At 39.4% G+C, this 18,267-nt stretch overlaps 1 protein-coding gene across 3 annotated transcripts in view; it reads left to right on the top strand.

Moving 5' to 3' along the window:
• triob (trio Rho guanine nucleotide exchange factor b) overlaps window positions 1-18,267 on the top strand; it is a 173,541-nt gene that overhangs the window by 53,990 nt on the left and 101,284 nt on the right. For all 3 annotated transcript variants that reach the window (XM_041793001.1, XM_041793000.1, XM_041793003.1), the window contains exon 3: window positions 17,450-17,524. In XM_041793001.1, coding sequence (XP_041648935.1) covers window positions 17,470-17,524 — 55 coding nt within the window. In that variant the 5' untranslated portion in view covers window positions 17,450-17,469. The remainder of the gene's footprint in view (window positions 1-17,449; window positions 17,525-18,267) is intronic.

Genomic DNA, 18,267 nt, shown 5'->3' with positions numbered 1-18,267 from the left:
ACCCTTTGTCTTTATGCAAGACCTTTTTTACTTTTATAGAAAGACCAATACAGCGTTTTTATAAGGCACACAACAGCTAAAGTAACAATAAAAGAGGCTCTCAAAGTGCGTAGTTGCACTGTAAGAGCAATGAAAGCCTGTCATCCAGTTTCTGGTGCAGACTTGGAAAAACTCAAGAATCTTTGAGCTCAGATCAGACCAAAAATTCCCAGCAAGATGAGCTGAAACTTGCAACTGTTTGCAACATTCTGAAAGCCTGTATTTTTACACTACTTCTACTGGGGTAAACAATTCTCTGGGCTTCAGTTTCCACTTCTGCTTTTCATGCCAACATTGTAGTTGCATACCTTGTAGCATATTTATACATTATATATATATATATATATATATATATATATATATATATATATATATATATAAAGGGGCAGTGAAGATGCGTAACTTAAGAGTTGCAATTCTGCTTTTGCCCTAAAAGCAAAAACTTAAAAAGCAAGAGGATCCAGACTTCCAAGCTGTCCATGAGTGCTTCAGTGGGACACCAGTTTACGACATGAGTTTCACACAACTGTAAAATTCTTCTGGTCCTGTTGCATCACAAATCTTTGGTCTGAACTGGGCTTTACAGAAACTTTGGATGGTTCAGCCCTTCTATAGACCATCTATTAACAGTCTTGTTTATTGCTGAATGGATTTAGAATAAGGTAAGTTGATAACGTTGATAAAAGAGAAGTGCTTTCAATAAAAAGGACACTGATCCAGTCTTCTGTTGCTGTCACATTTTCATCCTTTCACCTTTAACAACAAAAAAGACTGCATTAAGGGCTCACAAGTGACACAGAGGGTTGCCAATAGTGAGGCCTGGGGAACACTAAGTATGTCAGAAGTCAATAGAGTCAACAGAGAGGGAGGGAAAGAGACACTCAGGGTGGTAAGATGTCCCATGTGAGAGGAGAAACGAAGAAAAAAAGAGGAGATTTGTAAATCTTCCACAGAGGTGAGGTTGTTATCCGGGCTCACTGGAGTGTGAACAGAATAGAGAAACAGCTGTAGCACCATAATAAGAACACACACTGTACTTATAGTCTGTCAGGATTTTTTTACAACCTTTAAGAGATTACATATGAAACAGCTACACAGACAGTCGCACGCATTTTTGCATTGGTGCAGTGTGCATTTGTCCCAGGGCTTTCTTAGTGTTGTGTGTGGAGTTTTCTTTTTAGACGTGGTAGTTACTGCTTTCCATGCATGCACATGTCACAACACTAATAGTGTGATTGTGAGAGCACAGATGTGAGCACAGTAGTTCGTTGTACAGCATTGAAACTGCTTTATGTTCCTTGATATGCGGCAAAAACTGCTCAGAGGAGGAAACTTTGTCTGGCCTAAGACTGCTGACTATTGTTTCTCTTTGCATCGCCCCGTAGATGCTCACACAACGCTTAGAATAAGAGTTATAGTTAGGGTATGAGATTGTTTTTTCTGAAAGGGGATTTACACATGATTTACAGAGCTTCACTTCACCCTGTTCTCAGGGATGAGTTCTCACCATGTGGAGAATAAAAAACTACACTGATGTATGAAAATATTGTTTTAGTTTCCTCTACTGTAGTATATGTTTATTTTTAAGGATGGGATCGTTGGACTCAGCTCTTTCTTGGGATGGTTCATTTTCAGTTACTTCAGAACTCAGTAGTTGATCGAAGAATGGAGATCTGCAGACTCTAATGTGGCAATATTGAAAACACTGGCAATTTGGACATCAGTTAAGCTGGGGCAGTATGGTAAAGCAGACGCCTCATTTGCTGAATATTCTTGACACTCTGGCTGCAGGTTTGACTCCTGGCCTCAGCACTTTGATGCATTACTACCCCGCCATATTCCCTTCTCTCTTCAAAATTCCCATTAACAAAGGCAAAGACACCAAAAGCAATCTCAAAACAGTTTCTAATATAATAATAATAATTCAAAAGGACTAATGTTTAAGGCCAGAGATAAACTTATTGGTTCACCTTGCATCAGGCCTGCTGGCAGACTTGGCTAGCCCCAGACAACCCCAGAGAATGGGCCCTCTCCAGTTGTGATTTATTGGTTGTATCAATGCATGTTGCATCAGCAGTGTTGGGTAGCGTTACTTTTGAAACTAACTCGTTAGATTACTGTGTTACATACTGAGAAAAGTAATTTGTTACGTTACTGCGTTACCTACTTCTAAAACTAACACGTTAGAGTACTTTTGCATTACTAAATATTAAAACTCTTTAGCATATCATTCCACTCTGTGGCTGTAAAAACGACGGATAACAACCACACGTCTGCATTTAAATGTACAGACTGTAATGGCAATGTACAGCCTAATTTACAGCCATAATCTGTGTTTCTGCAGCCTGATAACACCACTAACAGACAGGAAAACCTTTACAGCTCTTTAACATGCTCACAATCTGTCAACAAGCTGAGCAGAAGACAGACAGAATCTCTCCATCGCTGTGCGTAATAACCGTGCGTAACTGGAATGGCTGAACAGCTCATTGAATGAAAGCAAACGAAGCTTTTAAACTTCCACCAGGATGGTGTTCTTGTCCCTTTCATCCAAAAATCCATCATAATGGGGATAATTCCACAGTGGCCTGCTGTCCTCTCTGTTATCTCGTTGGCTAAACGAGCTAATAATGTGTGTGTAATGGAACAGAATGTTTACCTTCCGCTGGCACGTGCCAACGTGACTACAGGAAGAGAGAAGGACAAACAGACCAGATGCTTAAAGAAGCTTCCTTTTTTTCTATCTCTTTTCTAAAGCCATGGAAGAGAGAGGACATTTGGGATTTTTCTTTCAATAACGGATTACTTTTATGAAAATGTAACTAATAACGGGATTACTTGAATTGTACAACTAACGTGTTATGTTACTCATTACTCCAAAAAAGTACTCTAACAGATTACTTTGTAATGCGTTAACCCCAACACTGTGCATCAGTAGCATTGGTGCTAGCATCCTGGCTAAAGGTTACTTCATTTTGGAGTTGTGTGAGGCTATTATTAGGGTTCTGATTTTGAACTAATTTGTGTCACTTTTTAACCACTTTTAATAAGCTTTTCTGTCCAATTTTGCCACTATTATCTGTCTTTTTTAAATCAATTTTTGCCCTTTTTATCTGTATTTTCGACTTCGGACCAAATTTTTGCAAGTTTTAACCAGCTTTCATCACTTTTCTCTGCCCATGTTTGCCTCTTCTGACCCATTTTTTTCCCTTTAAAAGCCATTTTTGCCTATTTTTACCTATTTTTGCCACTTTTTAATCCCATTGCAGCACTTTTTCCACCCATTTCTGCCACTTTAAACTTGTTTTTTTTTCCAATTTTTCATGAATTTTTCCTATTTTTATCACTTATTCCCATCTTAACCCATTTCTGATACTTTAAAACCTGATTTCACCACCTTTTCTTCCATTTTTGCCACTTGCAAACTGTTTTCCCAGTTTAAACCAATTTTTGCCACTTAATTTGCCTATTTTTGGCATTTTTACATATGTTTGCCACTTGTTACCCCTTTTTGGCAGTTTTCCTCCCTGTTTGCTACTTTTATTCCCATTTTTGACAATTTTGACCCATTTCTTCTGTTTGAATATCTGATTTTACCTGCTCATCCAACCATGTTTGCCACGTTTAACCCATTCTACCTGAGTTTAAGAAAAGGGGTTTAACACTTTTAAGAAGGCTTTATACTACTGCTTAATCAAGTGAAAAAAGTTAGCTGTTGCTTTGAAAAGAGTGGTTATCAGTCAGGTAAAAATCATATATATAGTTATCACAGTTTAATGTAACAGTGGAGCATGATTTTGATGACCTCCATGGGCCCCTAGTTTGGCAGGGCCCCAGAAAGCTCTTCCCTTTATCCCCCTTCCTCCCTTATGAGCGGCCTTGCCTTGTGCCCATGTATGCATCTGGCTGTGTCATAAGCAAATTTGTAAATACTGGTCTCTACACGAGACGCTTAGTAAAGCTCTTGAGGGTACTCAAGAGAGCTCAGGCTATACAACTGTCATATGGGGACTTAAACTACAAACAATGTCACTCAAGATGGTAAATATAATTTTAATTTTGACATCAGAACTAACAGCAACATCAGTAATCAATGGTAAATTCAGATCAGCTCAGGCTGACAGGTGATTAGAGGACACTGTACTTTGTTTCACCATTTTCATCCATGCAGCTATAATAGCTTCCACTCTTCTTAGAAGGCTTTCCACAAGATTTTTGCAGGTTTTTGAGAATTTGTGCTCATTCATTCTGTAGAGTAATTATGAGGTCAGGCACTGACGAGAAGTCCTGGCTTGCAATTTCCGTTCCAGTTCATCCAAAAGGTACTCGGTGGGCTGGAGATGGTGACTGTTATGTATAGGAGACAAAATGTGTTTTCCTGGATGAAAGTCATTGGCTCTTACCAGCAACCCAAGAAATTTCCCCTCTTCATACTGTGTTACCATACTTTGCCACTTCACAAGTAAAAGCTAAAGTAAAACATCCAGAAATGATTGTAGACGGGAACATGCACCATCATAATTTGATGCACTGAGCCACAGACCAAGCTGCCATATATGACAACCTAAGAGAGAGAACAGGCAGGAAGAAAAATATAATATTTCTTCAGTTGTGGTAGAAAATTGTTTAGTCTGAAGGCGCCATGTTGCAGTTATAGATCGAACATTTAAGCGTGGTGCCAGAGCCGTACCATGAGATTAGCTTTTGTTTCCTACCCGTCCCATTTGTTATGACTTATTCATACCCCTTTTCTGCTGTGCTTAGGGGTTATATCCAGGTCGAGGGGTTGCGGTAGGAGCAAAGTGTTATTTTTACTGTAAGCCACACTGTAACAACAATATGAGAAACCCGATGAAAGCTGAGCTCACCACAGTCCCCAGGCCCCCTGCCAGCTCAGGCTGAAGGTCAAAGAAGTGGAGTAGAGTAGACGCTGCTAGAAGTGGCTTTGTATCAGAGGGAAGGGGATGGAAAGAGGATGAGTGTGATTGGAAGATAGGAAAATAAATAAATGAAAAGGTTATAGGAGAAGGAGAGATAAAGACATGGAGAGAGAGGCAGAACAAGAGAGAAAGAGCTGGAAGTTGTTTATCTTATCTCTGATGTTGCACCGGGGCAACAGACACTTGATGTTATTCTAGTCAGGGCTGTCACACAAGAGACGTGACAAACAGCCTGTAAAAAGCCCACGGTATAGACCAGGATAAACATGCATCACCTACAACATGTAGGGTAACAGCAGCCTGGTAGCTTTACACACCAGGGGGTTGAGCAGAAATAGAAGACAACATGGGATCTTCATGTGACGGATGCATGGTGAGAGTGTAGGCAGATAAAAATAAGCTGAGGTTCAACTTTTCCACAGGTTACAGTGTTCCAAATATTGCCAATAATTTGCAACTTAGACCGTGTGAAAGAGTTTGCCTTCAAATTCTGATAACCAAAACAATAAATTAGCCTATATGAGATGTTAAGGACTTATTTTATTAATGCCATAGTATTACACAAGATTATTTTCTATTAATATTTCTAATAAGATAATGGCTTTAATCTAACAAAAGAAAATAGAAGAAATAAAATTATAGTTGTAACAAATGTTCAAAATTGAACTTTTTATACATTTTTTCCTAAAATCTTGTTTTTTTCATACGTACTTGTTTCTTCTTAGTGTATTATTACTTATTTATATTCATTTTATCACTTTTTATATTTTTGATAACTTTATTTCTCACTACTGCTTTATTTACACTGTTAAACTTCCATTGAGGATAAATAAGTATCTAGTTCTTGTTCTTGTTTAGGAGAAAACCCCCATGCAGAGATCACATTAAAGTGAAAAAGTTTTCTCTTACATAAATGTAACTTTCTGCATTCTTAACTCTTGAGTATTTTTACACAATAGCTGCTGGCTTGTGTCAAATTCACAGGCGATTTTGGATGTTTTTATCCCAGAAACCTGGCACATCGTGCTTCCTACCAAATCTGTCAAACAAAGTTAGCTCCAAAAAAGCTGAAGTTTAAAACTTGAACACCACCACAAACCAGAAAGGCTCCTTTTTTTCCCAAACACCATCTGTAGACTGTCAGTTGTGGTAGACAGTCATGGCCTCAAAGTTTCCTGGAAAAGTGTTACCCGTGTTACCTTCCTCACAGGGGGATATTGATTTTGTATTGTGCTGAAGTGAATTCCCTCCATGAGATATCTCTCGCCCCGCTTCTTGCCTGGTTTCTGTCAAGTTTTACCCAAAAAGCTGCAAAAGTGGCACATGGTTCTCTCTGAGGGATCGCTATTCTTAGAAACTTGCAAAAGATTTCATTCACACTGCTTCACAGTGAAACACAGGTCACTTCATATACAGACACACCAGTTACAGTTAAAAAGGAGCTGTGTACATGTGTGAAACTATCAAAGACATGCACCACAGTAATGACTAAACAAAGCTTCTCCATTTCTAAGCTGTTAATAAAATCACTGCTCATTTGAGCCAGTCTGATCTGTGCCAGAGCGAGCCAAACCAGGCTGAACAGTTTGACAAATGCCTCCCGATTGTCTCTTTTCACTGAAACTCGGAGCAGTTCACATCCTGGGCTCTGACCCAGAACTGCAGTCTGAATGAGCCATCTAAAATCACATGCTCTTTAAATCTTTCTTCATAGCAGACACTAAATCTAAAACAGCTTACATTTAAACCGCTACCATTAAATATAAATGGTGGGAATCAGTTTGTTGCAGCTGAAAAATATAAAATGCATAGCGACTACTGCTCTCAATCTGTAGGGCTTCATCCCCAGCAGCAGGTTTTCATGTTAACAGTGTTGTGCTTAGGTGGACAGCACTACAACTGGGAAACTGCACAGAATTTTCTGCATTATTATGTACCAGCCCTGGTCTGTTCTGCCGCAGCGACTAGCTTGTAATTGCTCTGAGTTTGAGGTTATGAGGTTATGAGCCAGAGGATTGGCATCACGCTGCGTGCCAGGCTGTGCAGATGCACCATGTACAGTCTAGCCTGTGGTCAGAAGGATTGGAAATAAAAGGATTGGCACAGTGCACTGAGGCCGTCTTCTTGTGGAAAGACGACACAAATACGCAACTGTGTTCATTTTTGAGTTATAAGATGGTTTCACTAGGCTTAAAGGTGAGGAAAGTTATTGTGCTGGTCCTTTAACATGCTACAATCTTGGTCAGCTTTTCCCCATTCTGATCTAAACTTAGCATGCTCATTACTCCTAATTAAATCCCTCTACAAACAAGTCTGTCGCCCATTTTGGTTCCTAAAGGGTGTAGGATGTTTTCAGTCTGTGGTGTGAAAAGTTGGTACGAGGCAGAGACAGAACTTGTTATGTAGTGGTGGATGCAGACCAGCATGTGAGCGTTCCCAGTCGGGAGTCAGGACGGCTAAAAGGAAATGGATTGGCACACTTTCTGCGTGTTGTCCTGTCACACTCTCTGACACACAGCCATGTGAATTTAAGGAATAAGAGCACAATCTTCATGGAGAGACAAGAAGAAGGGTCGAGTGGGGCAAATCTGCATCGCTGCCTTGTCTGTGTGTGTTTTTCTAAATTCACACAGAGCAACAGGAGGGAAACTGCTGTGTAATCACTGCTGGAGCTGCAAGTGAAATATTTTCACAGGGAGTCTGAAGTCACGCTTTGCAGAAACACAGACTGAGAAATTATTTTTAAACGAAGCATGAAACTGTTCAGTCTTATGTAAAGGCTCTGTCATTCTGAAAGCTACAATTATGTGTCTTCACCTCTGTGTTCAGTGGTTTTGTGGTTGTTACAGAGACCCCAAAGGGACTGGCCTACCTTTGACCTGTATAAAAACAATCTATTAAACATGCTAGCTGTGTCTCAATCCAGGGGCATCATCCTTCAAGGACTCAGCCTTTATAGGCTGTTGAGACCACTCAGGCCACCTAAAACAATACAATCCAGTTCATGGAGGAGTCCCTATTTGCGTCACTAGCTGTACCCTCCCTCCCTGACCCATGTCACCTAGCAATATCACCAGCTGCACAGGCAGTAGCTAACATGATAACATCATACAACTTCATCTAATTTGTGGGAAAATTTGACATTTGAAGATGCCTTTTGTTTGTTATGATGAGTATTGGTAGCTATTTAGTTAAAACTCATTACTTGTGCTTGATAGCCTGAAGTCATTGTAGGCCACTTGAGTGTTTGAATTGACCTACTATGAATTCTGGGATATATAGTAGGTCCACAAAGGATGCACCTCCTTTAATGGCTAAAAGGAAGATAGATTTATCAGCCACATCTGAAGGAGCCTTTGAATGGGACTATCTTTGACACGCTGCTGTAATGTAATCAGTCTTCAAATGCGTCCTTAGAGGGATGCATCCCCTGATTTGTTACATAGCTGATTAAACAAACTTTAATTTCCACCTTAAGCAAATGGCAATTCCTGCTTTATGCTCAGAGTCATATAAATTATGAATGATGACCATAGATGGCAGTTTTGCTCATCTGCTCCTGTGTTTTTCACATCAATTTAGCCTGTCTTTCAGGAGAGAGTTACATTTCTTTTTGGTTATTTTCTTGCAGTATTAATTGTTTTTAGGATATTAAACTCTTGCTGTGTTTCTGTTTAATGGAAAATACTTTAACTAGGTGAAATATAAATTTGATAAGAGAAAAACTGGCTGAATTCCCATGGCAATGCAAGTGTAGATTTGTTGCACTTAGAGCTGCATGTCCGGCGAGATTTAGTGTATGCAATGCATCATTAGTTGTCAAGCCAGCCAAAACACAAATACTACACAAAATACTAATTGCTAAATCTTCATTTCTTTGATGAATACATTCACTGGAAGTCTCCACTGTGAAATCTGCAGAAGGAAGGTGCATGTGCATGTGTTGTGCCTGCATGCATTTGCGTAATATCTGCATAGCTCGTGTTATAATGATGCACTACCTGCCATGTGTGCAGCTGGTGCTCCTTTGTAGTCATCACCTTTACTTTGTGTATACACAAGGACAAGTGGTGCACTTTTTTGACCAAGAACAAGTGCATCTCCGCTTTCTACCTTTAATCTTCATTTTCCTGCTTTGAACCTTTGATTAGAAGAATAACAATTACAAGAAGAGCTCAGGGTGAAGAAGCGCTTATTTCATGGACCAACACGATGCATTTCGCCTCATTTTACAGCCCTGAGTGCAGGCTGCCAGTAAAATGGATTGCTCTCATTATGAGTGTGTTATGAACAAGCAGCCTGTGATTGAAAAGCTTTATTTCATGCTCGGCAGACTTGTAAATGAGGGGTTGTGTGTAGTGAAGAGAGGAGAGTGTCATGTGCGGCTGTGTGAGTGTGTGCAGCGAGGGGCAATGATAGGGTCTCATGAATCAGTGTGTAGACTAATTCTTTATTTCCAAGGGATATTGTATGGGGTTATTGCTGTATATAAACATGACAAAAATAAGGAAGGCATCACAGTTGTGTGTGTATTTACAGCACTGTGACCTCTGTGCTGAAGATCACCAAAGAAGTCAATCACACTGAAAGCAACTTTCTCTCCATTGTGGCTTTTCTTTTCTTGCTCTACATTTTGTTTTAACTTCACATAGGGCTCAGCTGTAAGTAAAGCAATTCAAGAAAATATTCAGTATTTGATTGTTGATACTACCGCATGTGGTCAAAATTACACATATAAAAAAAACTCAGTGTTAGTTCATGCTGGACACGGTAGTCATATGCCCTGTCGTAATCAGCTGATGGCCAGCTGATCCCAATTATCACCTCCCAGCTCCCACGGCCAATCACAGCTCTTTGTCTTAACACTGTGCTGTGTTTAAATATGACATGCTTTTCATTAATCCCTGTTTGCATTAACGCTGATGCACAACACTGCTGCTGCTGCTGCTGCTGCTGGCAAAGTTTAGCCTTCTCCACCCTAGCCTTCTCTTTTATAGCATAAAGCATGTTGCACCCTCATATCCAGAATCCTGCTACTATGTATGGCTTTTGAACTAATTTGATTGTATTCAATGCACATTGTCATAAATGTATCTTTCCATATATGGCTTTCTAGCTATGTGCTCCATGAAAAGTCAGCTAACTAAGGTAGCATCTTTTGGGCAGAGCCTTCTCTGGCAAATAAAACTGTGTATCCATTTTGCAATTAAATGGTAAAATGTATGACAAGGGTGTTACTGACTGAAATGCTGTTTAGACGATTTTTGGTTAAGAATGTAACTAGAGACATGATTTTTTTTTTTGGGGGGGGGGGTTGTACTTATTTTGACACTTTAAATCATTTACATGACATAAATGTTATCATCTTATTTTGCATGATAAACAAGAACTGACAAAATGTTCTTCACAGGGACTGTATTTAATATTTCCACTTTTTTATTGCATATGAAGTTCAATTTATGTTTTAATTACATTTTATGTACTGTAATATAGTAGTTTTCTTTAAAGTTAGATGAAAAAATGGAAATATTGATTAAATCAATAACCGCAGTTTTAAAAATATAATAATACCCCATGAATCATGACTTCTACATGGTGATACATATTGTTATTCAAAATGTATGCTACTACTAGCCATCAACAATATTTTTTGCCTCTGTTTGGAAAGCACAGGTCAGTAGCATGGGGAATCAAGGAGAGAACGTGGGGAATGACATGTGTGCAAGGGGCCACATGTCAGACTTGAACCCAGGTCGCCCACTTGAAAGGTTAGTTACTGTGCACAAGGCACAACCTGACTGCAAAGCCATTGGCACCCTACTCTTTCCAATTTTCAGCCTGATCTTGACATCCATTGTTGCAGAATTAAAATATGCAACTTTCATCGCAGCTACATCTGTTTCTAGCTGACTGCAGCCCTCCACATAAACCCAGAGTGCGTGCATTTCCATCTTTCTGCCAGACTTGGTTAAGTGTGATATTTAAAAAGGTGACCAACTGCAGTTTGAGCAGACCTGCAGCAGAGAGGTCAGTGCTGACTGTGAGCCTGCTCCAGTGTTTTACATAAAGCACCACTGTGAGGAATGTGTCTGGGCACACTTCACAGGAAATGCACAAAAACATGTGCTCACACTCAAAGTGCCAGAGGAGTATTTCTGCTCTTTTTTAGGCCCTGTATCTCTGATGCTCATATACACGCACTGATTCACTCTTTGAAGATGAAGCTATGAAGTCCATGGCTTTGTTTCCTTTTTCAACTACTGCCAGTTTATCAGTGTGTGAGATAGAGATAGAGGATGGCTGGATGGGAAACAAGAGCAGCAGGTTATAAAGATACAGCCAGCAAAGAGGGAAATGATAAAACAGGGAGTGTATATTGTAGTGACTGAGCTTTTCTCCCTCCCGTTACCAGTCGTGAAAAGAGAATAAGGCCATTATTGCTTCCTCAGTCCCATCTTGTCTCAGTTGGTTGTGACATTTTCCGTGAGTCAGGTTTAGTCCGGTGCGGCCGCTTCCCACAGTGAGCTAATGTGCTGTCATCCCGGCCTGACTGCTGCTCCTAACTCCCTCAGAGCGGGGATGAAATCGATATTACAGGAGCCATTAGGACCTGTAGGAGTTATTTAGCTGTCTCTTTCTGCAGTCTCCTCTGTCTGTATCATTATCCGGCTCACTGTACTCTGCTGTTTCATCTGAATCTGTATCAGCCTCTGCTTCTCTGCTCTGTCATTTCACATCACACACTTTGTACTTCTCCATTTCAGTTTGTCTTTGATCCACAATCTGTGCATCCAACTTCAACTGGCTGTGTGTTTCATATGTTTGATTTCTATAATGCAACTTGTTAGAAACCTGGAGAGAGGAGTTCCATATTTTTGATAAATATCTTTAGGAAATGCTTTCATTTTACTAGATTTCTCTTGCTTGTATCAAGCACTGGGAAAAATTATTTTCAGAGCAGATACTTCAATCAAATAGCAGCTTCAGCAAGAAGCCATGATCCCATTTCAGGCTGTATTCTGAAGTTAATTCAAATCATGACTGTTTTATTTAACAGCTTGGTTTGCACGATCCAGCACACAACAATCTAACAAAGATTCACTTATCTTCAAATTTATTTTCTAGTCAATAGAGGGGTTTCCATCCAAAAGTATCACACAATTGAAATGGCTTTTTAGAAATTCTGCTCGAGAAAATGCAAATTTCGGTGTGTTTGCACACAGTAGTGTGATGCGAGTATTGGGAGTCAACAGGTCAAGCAGTAGGTGGTATAACAAATGAATAAAAACACTAAAGAACAAGAGGGCACAGCACCATGTTGCATTGTGGATCGATGACTGAATTTTGGAAGCTAAGAAATAAACAAAATGAAGGATTTTACCCATGGAATAGGAGATTATAGATTAACTTAATGTGCACTTGGAAGATTTCTAGGAACAGCTTACTGAAATGTGATAATCCAGAGATGCCATTGTTTAAGCTGCAAAGACTTGATGTTGATGGTGGGGAGGTGGTGGAAGTACTCCATACTTTAAAAGGTCAGCAGCAATGACTGGCTAACAATGGGAGTGGAGCAGGGCTATCGCATGAAACGCAAACAGCTGATGATTACATGAAAATGCGAGCGCATACGAAACCAGCCTGCATGATATTCTTTTCTTGACTAAACAAGCTATGTTTCAATAAGAATATGCTCACGTCAATGCTCCTTTTATTCTTTGTGTGCAAGTCCTTCCTTAAGTATGTTTGTATCTGACTGCCGCATCAGAGACAAACCGAAGAAAGATTTAAGCAAGGCTAATACCTTTGAACCATTATTTTTATTGACATGTCTCTATAAAATAATCCTACAGTTTAAGGTCACTTCTCAAATTTAGCAAGCAGCTGTAACTCAGACATCTTTGATGCATGATGAATGAAACAGTTAACACCTGTTGAGAGTGCCTGACATCATGCTGAGTTTGACCTCTGGGCAGCCGTTTGATGTCCATGCCCATGTTGATTATTACATCTTCATGGATGTAACGCTGCATGAACACATTAAATCAATCCCTGAGTCTGACCTTACGTGACTGGCTGCCATGAATGGAGAAATATGAAAGGCTCTTAAATCAAGGTAATAGTGATGAAACTTTGGCTGGTGACTGGTGTCAAAACCCCCATGCACTTACACAAAGATAGGGAAGTTCACTTTGTCAATGCAAGATTGATAATTTGTGTGTAAAACAACATAAAACCCCTAAATTGTTGATGACATATGACACAGTATGTAAACTCTGCCATGGTGGAGCATTCAATTCAAAACAAAAGTGGACGAGCAGATTTGTGCTGCCCCAGTGCTTATATGCGTAAGCACTGGTATTCAATAAAACCTGGAGTTCAATGAAAGAACGCCCTCCAGAAGTTTTATTTACCAAACAGTAAACAATTACTTTTGTTTTTTTTTCGAGGATGAGTTTCACATAATTAGGGAAAGAGCAGTTACTGCTGCTTTAACTACTAACAAAGCATTTTGGGATCTATGGCAGAGCAAACCAGCACAACCTCTTTTAACTGTTTTCTTTCTCATTTTGTGAAATTCATTCACAAAACACAATGCACACATGGCAGCTCTTATTAAAAGGAATTAGCAATTTGAAGTAGCAAGTGAGAAGTGGAATAGGGTGGGGCTGGGTGGAGCTGAACTGAGCAACATGTCTCTATTTAGCTTGGAAAAGGCACTATAATGGGTGTAGGAGGTTAGTTATATTTTACAGGGGGAGTTTGGTCAACAGAAAGAACAGCCATAACCTGACACGCTAGATAGACTGTTTCAAATCCATTGCATAGAAATATTTAACTTCTGGGAAACCTCTGGAAAATATGTATAACACAGGAGTAGTCATTTTTTTTGTAAATATAGATGTTCTTCACATAATAGTTTTGTACCTTTAAAAAAGACTAAGACAGTATCAGAGGAAAACTAGTGCTAAGGCATGTATCAGTTAGCATCATTAAAATGATAAAAGATCATCAAACTGAATCAAACACAAATAATAATTTCAATCTCATGTGTGATACGTTGTTATGTGCAGTGGTTATCTTCATGCAAATGAGAGTACGTGTTCCTAATATTTATGGTGTGTGTTTGTGTGAGGGTTTGTGTATGTGTGTGTAAATGTGAAAGAGATGACTCACAGCTTCAGTGAGAGATATTTGATGACGTCACCAGCTGAGTGCGTCTGCAGAGAAACCACCCCCCCTCTACACCAACACCACCTCCACACTGACATGCACTCATACTCGGTAATCAATCAAAGCTGTCAATAACATGACTGATGTGTAGAGCTTTCAGATATCGATTATCCTGCTTCCCACTGCCCACAGTCTTTCATTTTAGCCTGACAGAGAATTAGTCGTGAGAATGTAGAATGAAGCCCTTATAGTTATCATCTGATGCATCATTTTGTGGAAATATAAAGAGGAAAAATGGCCATGATATTTGACTGTATCACACATTTGTCTGGCTGATTCAGTTGTCTTCATGACTGACTGCTCTGACACACCAAAGAGATAAAAGTCAGTTGGTGTGAGAGTGTGTTTCAGTGTGTTTGTGGACATCTGTGTTGAATAGCTCCATCTTGCTTCCTGGTACTAACCAGTTTGCCATCTGTTGAGGAGGCGAGGCAAAAATGTTGACATTTGATGAACATACAATAACAGAGCTGGCGAGAGCAACATCATCCTACCAGGGTTAACTCTTATATCAACAAAAAGAATACATCAGCAGTCACCATGATCAAACTGGGAGAGAGGGTCAGAAGACTTAAAATACTGGGAAGGGTGAAATGTATAAAAACACTTAGATCATGCGTTATTGCTTTGATGTGCACACTGTTGCATTTAAATTGGGACCACTTTGTTAAGAAACATACATAATTTGCATGTTATAAATATTTCTCATTCATTTTGCACTTACTGCTATTTTTTATATCTGGCGGTGTGGCTGTTCTGACCTGGGATCCTCCTGCCCTTCCACAAGCCTATTAGGATAGCATCAAGCAGGAACAGCACATGTTCTTGCCTTTCCTGTGCCTAAAAGGAAAACCTCAGGCAGAGAGAGAAGTAGCAAAAAACCTAGAGCAGAGCAGGCATCAGTGACAGCGGAATTACACTGATTGAGTCAGAAGCAAAATAATGGAGTAGCTGGGGTGGAGGAGGGGTTGCAAGAGCATGCAGAGGAAGCAGAAAAGAATAGGCAGGCTTGAGCAGCTTTAATAGGGCAGCATGAGTGCAGTTAGCCAGTAGCATGCTTAGAAACAAATCAGTTGGCTGATGAGGACTTGCGTGAGATCAGCTGATCTTAATTATATGGCAGTACTTGACACCATGGCCTGCCTAAACTAATATCGTATGCTTATTTATTAAATGATTGTTTCCTGACTTGCCGTTATTGTAACTAGACTTATGAATTCACTCACCTGCCCTCTGCTCCTTTGTTTCCTGATGTGATGACGGTTTGAGAATTTGCTGAAAGTTTTATTAGCCACTTTTTTAGAGCTGGACAGGATGGAATTGTCAAAACTGCATTCCCACTGCAGCCAGTCACTGTATGTAAAAAGTGGATGTCAGGTGGATCCTTCCTCCGCTTTTCCCCCCTCTCCTGCTAACAAAACACACATTTATCTTACCGATAAAACAGCAGTTACCCCTCTGGCTGGTACGGTCCACAGTGGAATTAAGTGTCAGTTTTAAGAAGAAACTCACAGTTATAAGGTGTTTTTAAATACCAGCTCCAGAAATTTTCAGGCAGACTGCCATTGAAATTGTCCTGAGTTTGTTGTTCACATATACAGCTCACAGCCAGACTGAGTCTCTGTGGCAAAGGGATGCTGGAGGTCTGAGACTGTCTATAGTCTTCTACTGGTTGTAGGATGTAAATGTCAAAATGTCTTTCTGCTCCCCAATTTTACACAGAAAGGTCTGGGTACAATTCTGCTGTTTGTGTTCAAACAATTATGCAGCTCACCCAGGAAAGTTCATGCTACTCTGAGGAGTTTTTTTTTTGCAGATGTGAGTAGGGTTATAGAAAGTTCAAGGGCTCTTATGATAGTGTTCATTATATTTCCTCTGTCACAGGGACCACACCTCTAATAGAGCTGTCAATCATGGCTTTTTACATCTTTACAACATCCAGTAACATATCAGCATTAGGTATGATAGTTACCCATTGTGTCTGAGTGGGATTACTGCCCCCTCTCCTCTCCTCTGCCCTGCTGGTCTGCTTTCACATTTGTAACATCATGCCATGCCTGGAAACATTTTTATTGTATATAGTCCAATGCACTAGATGGTGGTATTTATGTTGTTGCTTTGTAAATCTGAAGAAAAAAGAAAGAAAAAAAAGTAAACCTGCCAGTCACGCACTTCATCAACTGGATTTTGTTAGTTTATGTTCCATGTAGACAATGGAAACCCTCCTGTTACTGTAGATATTTCTTTTAATTAACCCTATTAACCCTTCTTTCTGACAAGTATGCAGTACTTGGACATGTTTGCATTCACATCTCCCATGGTGCTTGAGTACACATGAATCTTGTATTCTCACATTGTTCCAGTTCAATGTGCTTCAAATTTCAAACTTCTCAGAAAAATGAACACACAGGCATCAAATACCACGCTAAGGACTAACTTACCAACTAACTATCCAAAACTAGGGTCAGTTGATACTGGTTTTTCAGGCCCAGTATTAACATTAATAGTTCATGAGACCAACAACTGATATTTGGAACTGACATACATAGATTAGGGAATAAAAAGTGGACCTAATGTGGAAAAGTAAAATTGAATGATCAAAAAAATGGAAGAAAGTAAACTTTAGCCCTGACCCTATCAGCATGAGAAATGGCTTGAAACAACATGGTAGCGGCAGGAAACAGGAAGTGATTCCATATGCTCAAAGTGTCTGTTGCACCCATGCTTAAGTGTTGACTGGCCTCAATAGTCTGTCGACCCCTAACCAAAACCATGTTGGAGAAGAAAGTGTTTGACTTCTTGAGTTTGATTTTACATTTTTATCAATTTCCCATCTGGAAGCAAACTTTATAAACTACATTTCAGACCATAAGAGCATCTCCGAATGTTTTAACCTTACTTTTAGGAAGCTGCCATGTCCATCTTTAACAGTCTATCATCCATGCATCAACGTTGATGTTGTACACAATAAAATCATAAAAGATTCGCTCACCATGTTTTTAATTCTCAATACAGGATCCCTACAGTGTCATAGGGATCAGAAAGCATCATTAGCAATTTAGACCAAGTCACCTCAGAATGAATAAATCACAGTCTGATGGCCAAATGAGTGAGAAAATAAATACAAAGACTGGTTGTATTATTTACACTCTCCTGTTTTAACATTTTTTGTCTTGCCTGAGTTTTTTCAAAGATCCTCCTGCAGTGCTGACTTCCTGTATGTCTCTGTGTTTCAGGGTTTCATCGCAATGAGGATATGAAGGCCATCGATGTTCTTCCCATCCTCAAGGAGAAAGTCGCCTTCCTCTCAGGTCAGTTTCAATACCATTGTTTGGCATTTATCTAAAATTATGAAGCATAGTGTGAGATACAGCTGCACAATTATGGAATTTCAATTGTGATCATGATATTTACCACACTAGGATCAAAATGGCTGCCAGTTATTCACCTTTTAAATACATGTTAAAAACTTGACATGGTCATCTATTGCAGTGGTTCCCGACCTTTTTTTCCTCGGGGCGTCCCCTACTCAAATCTAAGAAAGAGTTAATTGCTTTCATTAACAAAAACCCAGCATAATAGGCCTTCATACACTTGTTCTTGAAAAAAGGTCTATGTATAAACTTAAAAATAATAATAATAATAATCAAGAGTATCTATCAATCATCAAGAAAAAACTAAAAATTCTCAGTTTTAAAAAGTTGCTCATTTACCAGAATTGTTTTTTTTTTTTTTTTTTACCTTAAAAGTTGTAAAGGTATATGTGACCCAAAATGAAGGATTTTGGGGATCATAAAGTCAAAATCCAACCACTGCTTTCAGTTTGGTTTCTTGAATTTTTTTTAATTCGCACTGTTGTAAATTAACAATTTTAAATTTGAGCCTCCTTACCTTGGAATCTTCTTTTTTTGTTGTTGTTGTTGTAAAGCATTGGGCCCCCAGGCCATAGTTTGGAAAATCCTGAACTAAAATGTTAAGTACTATTTGATAAATATCCATTCTTAGATAAGTATTGATAGTGAACACCAGGTCTAATTCTTTGACATTCATTCCT

The sequence above is a fragment of the Cheilinus undulatus genome, linkage group 8 (genome assembly GCF_018320785.1).
Source record: "Cheilinus undulatus linkage group 8, ASM1832078v1, whole genome shotgun sequence".
Classification (NCBI taxonomy): domain Eukaryota; kingdom Metazoa; phylum Chordata; class Actinopteri; order Labriformes; family Labridae; genus Cheilinus; species Cheilinus undulatus.
Note: the sequence above shows the minus strand (reverse complement) of the source record. Positions and strands in the feature narration are given on the sequence as shown.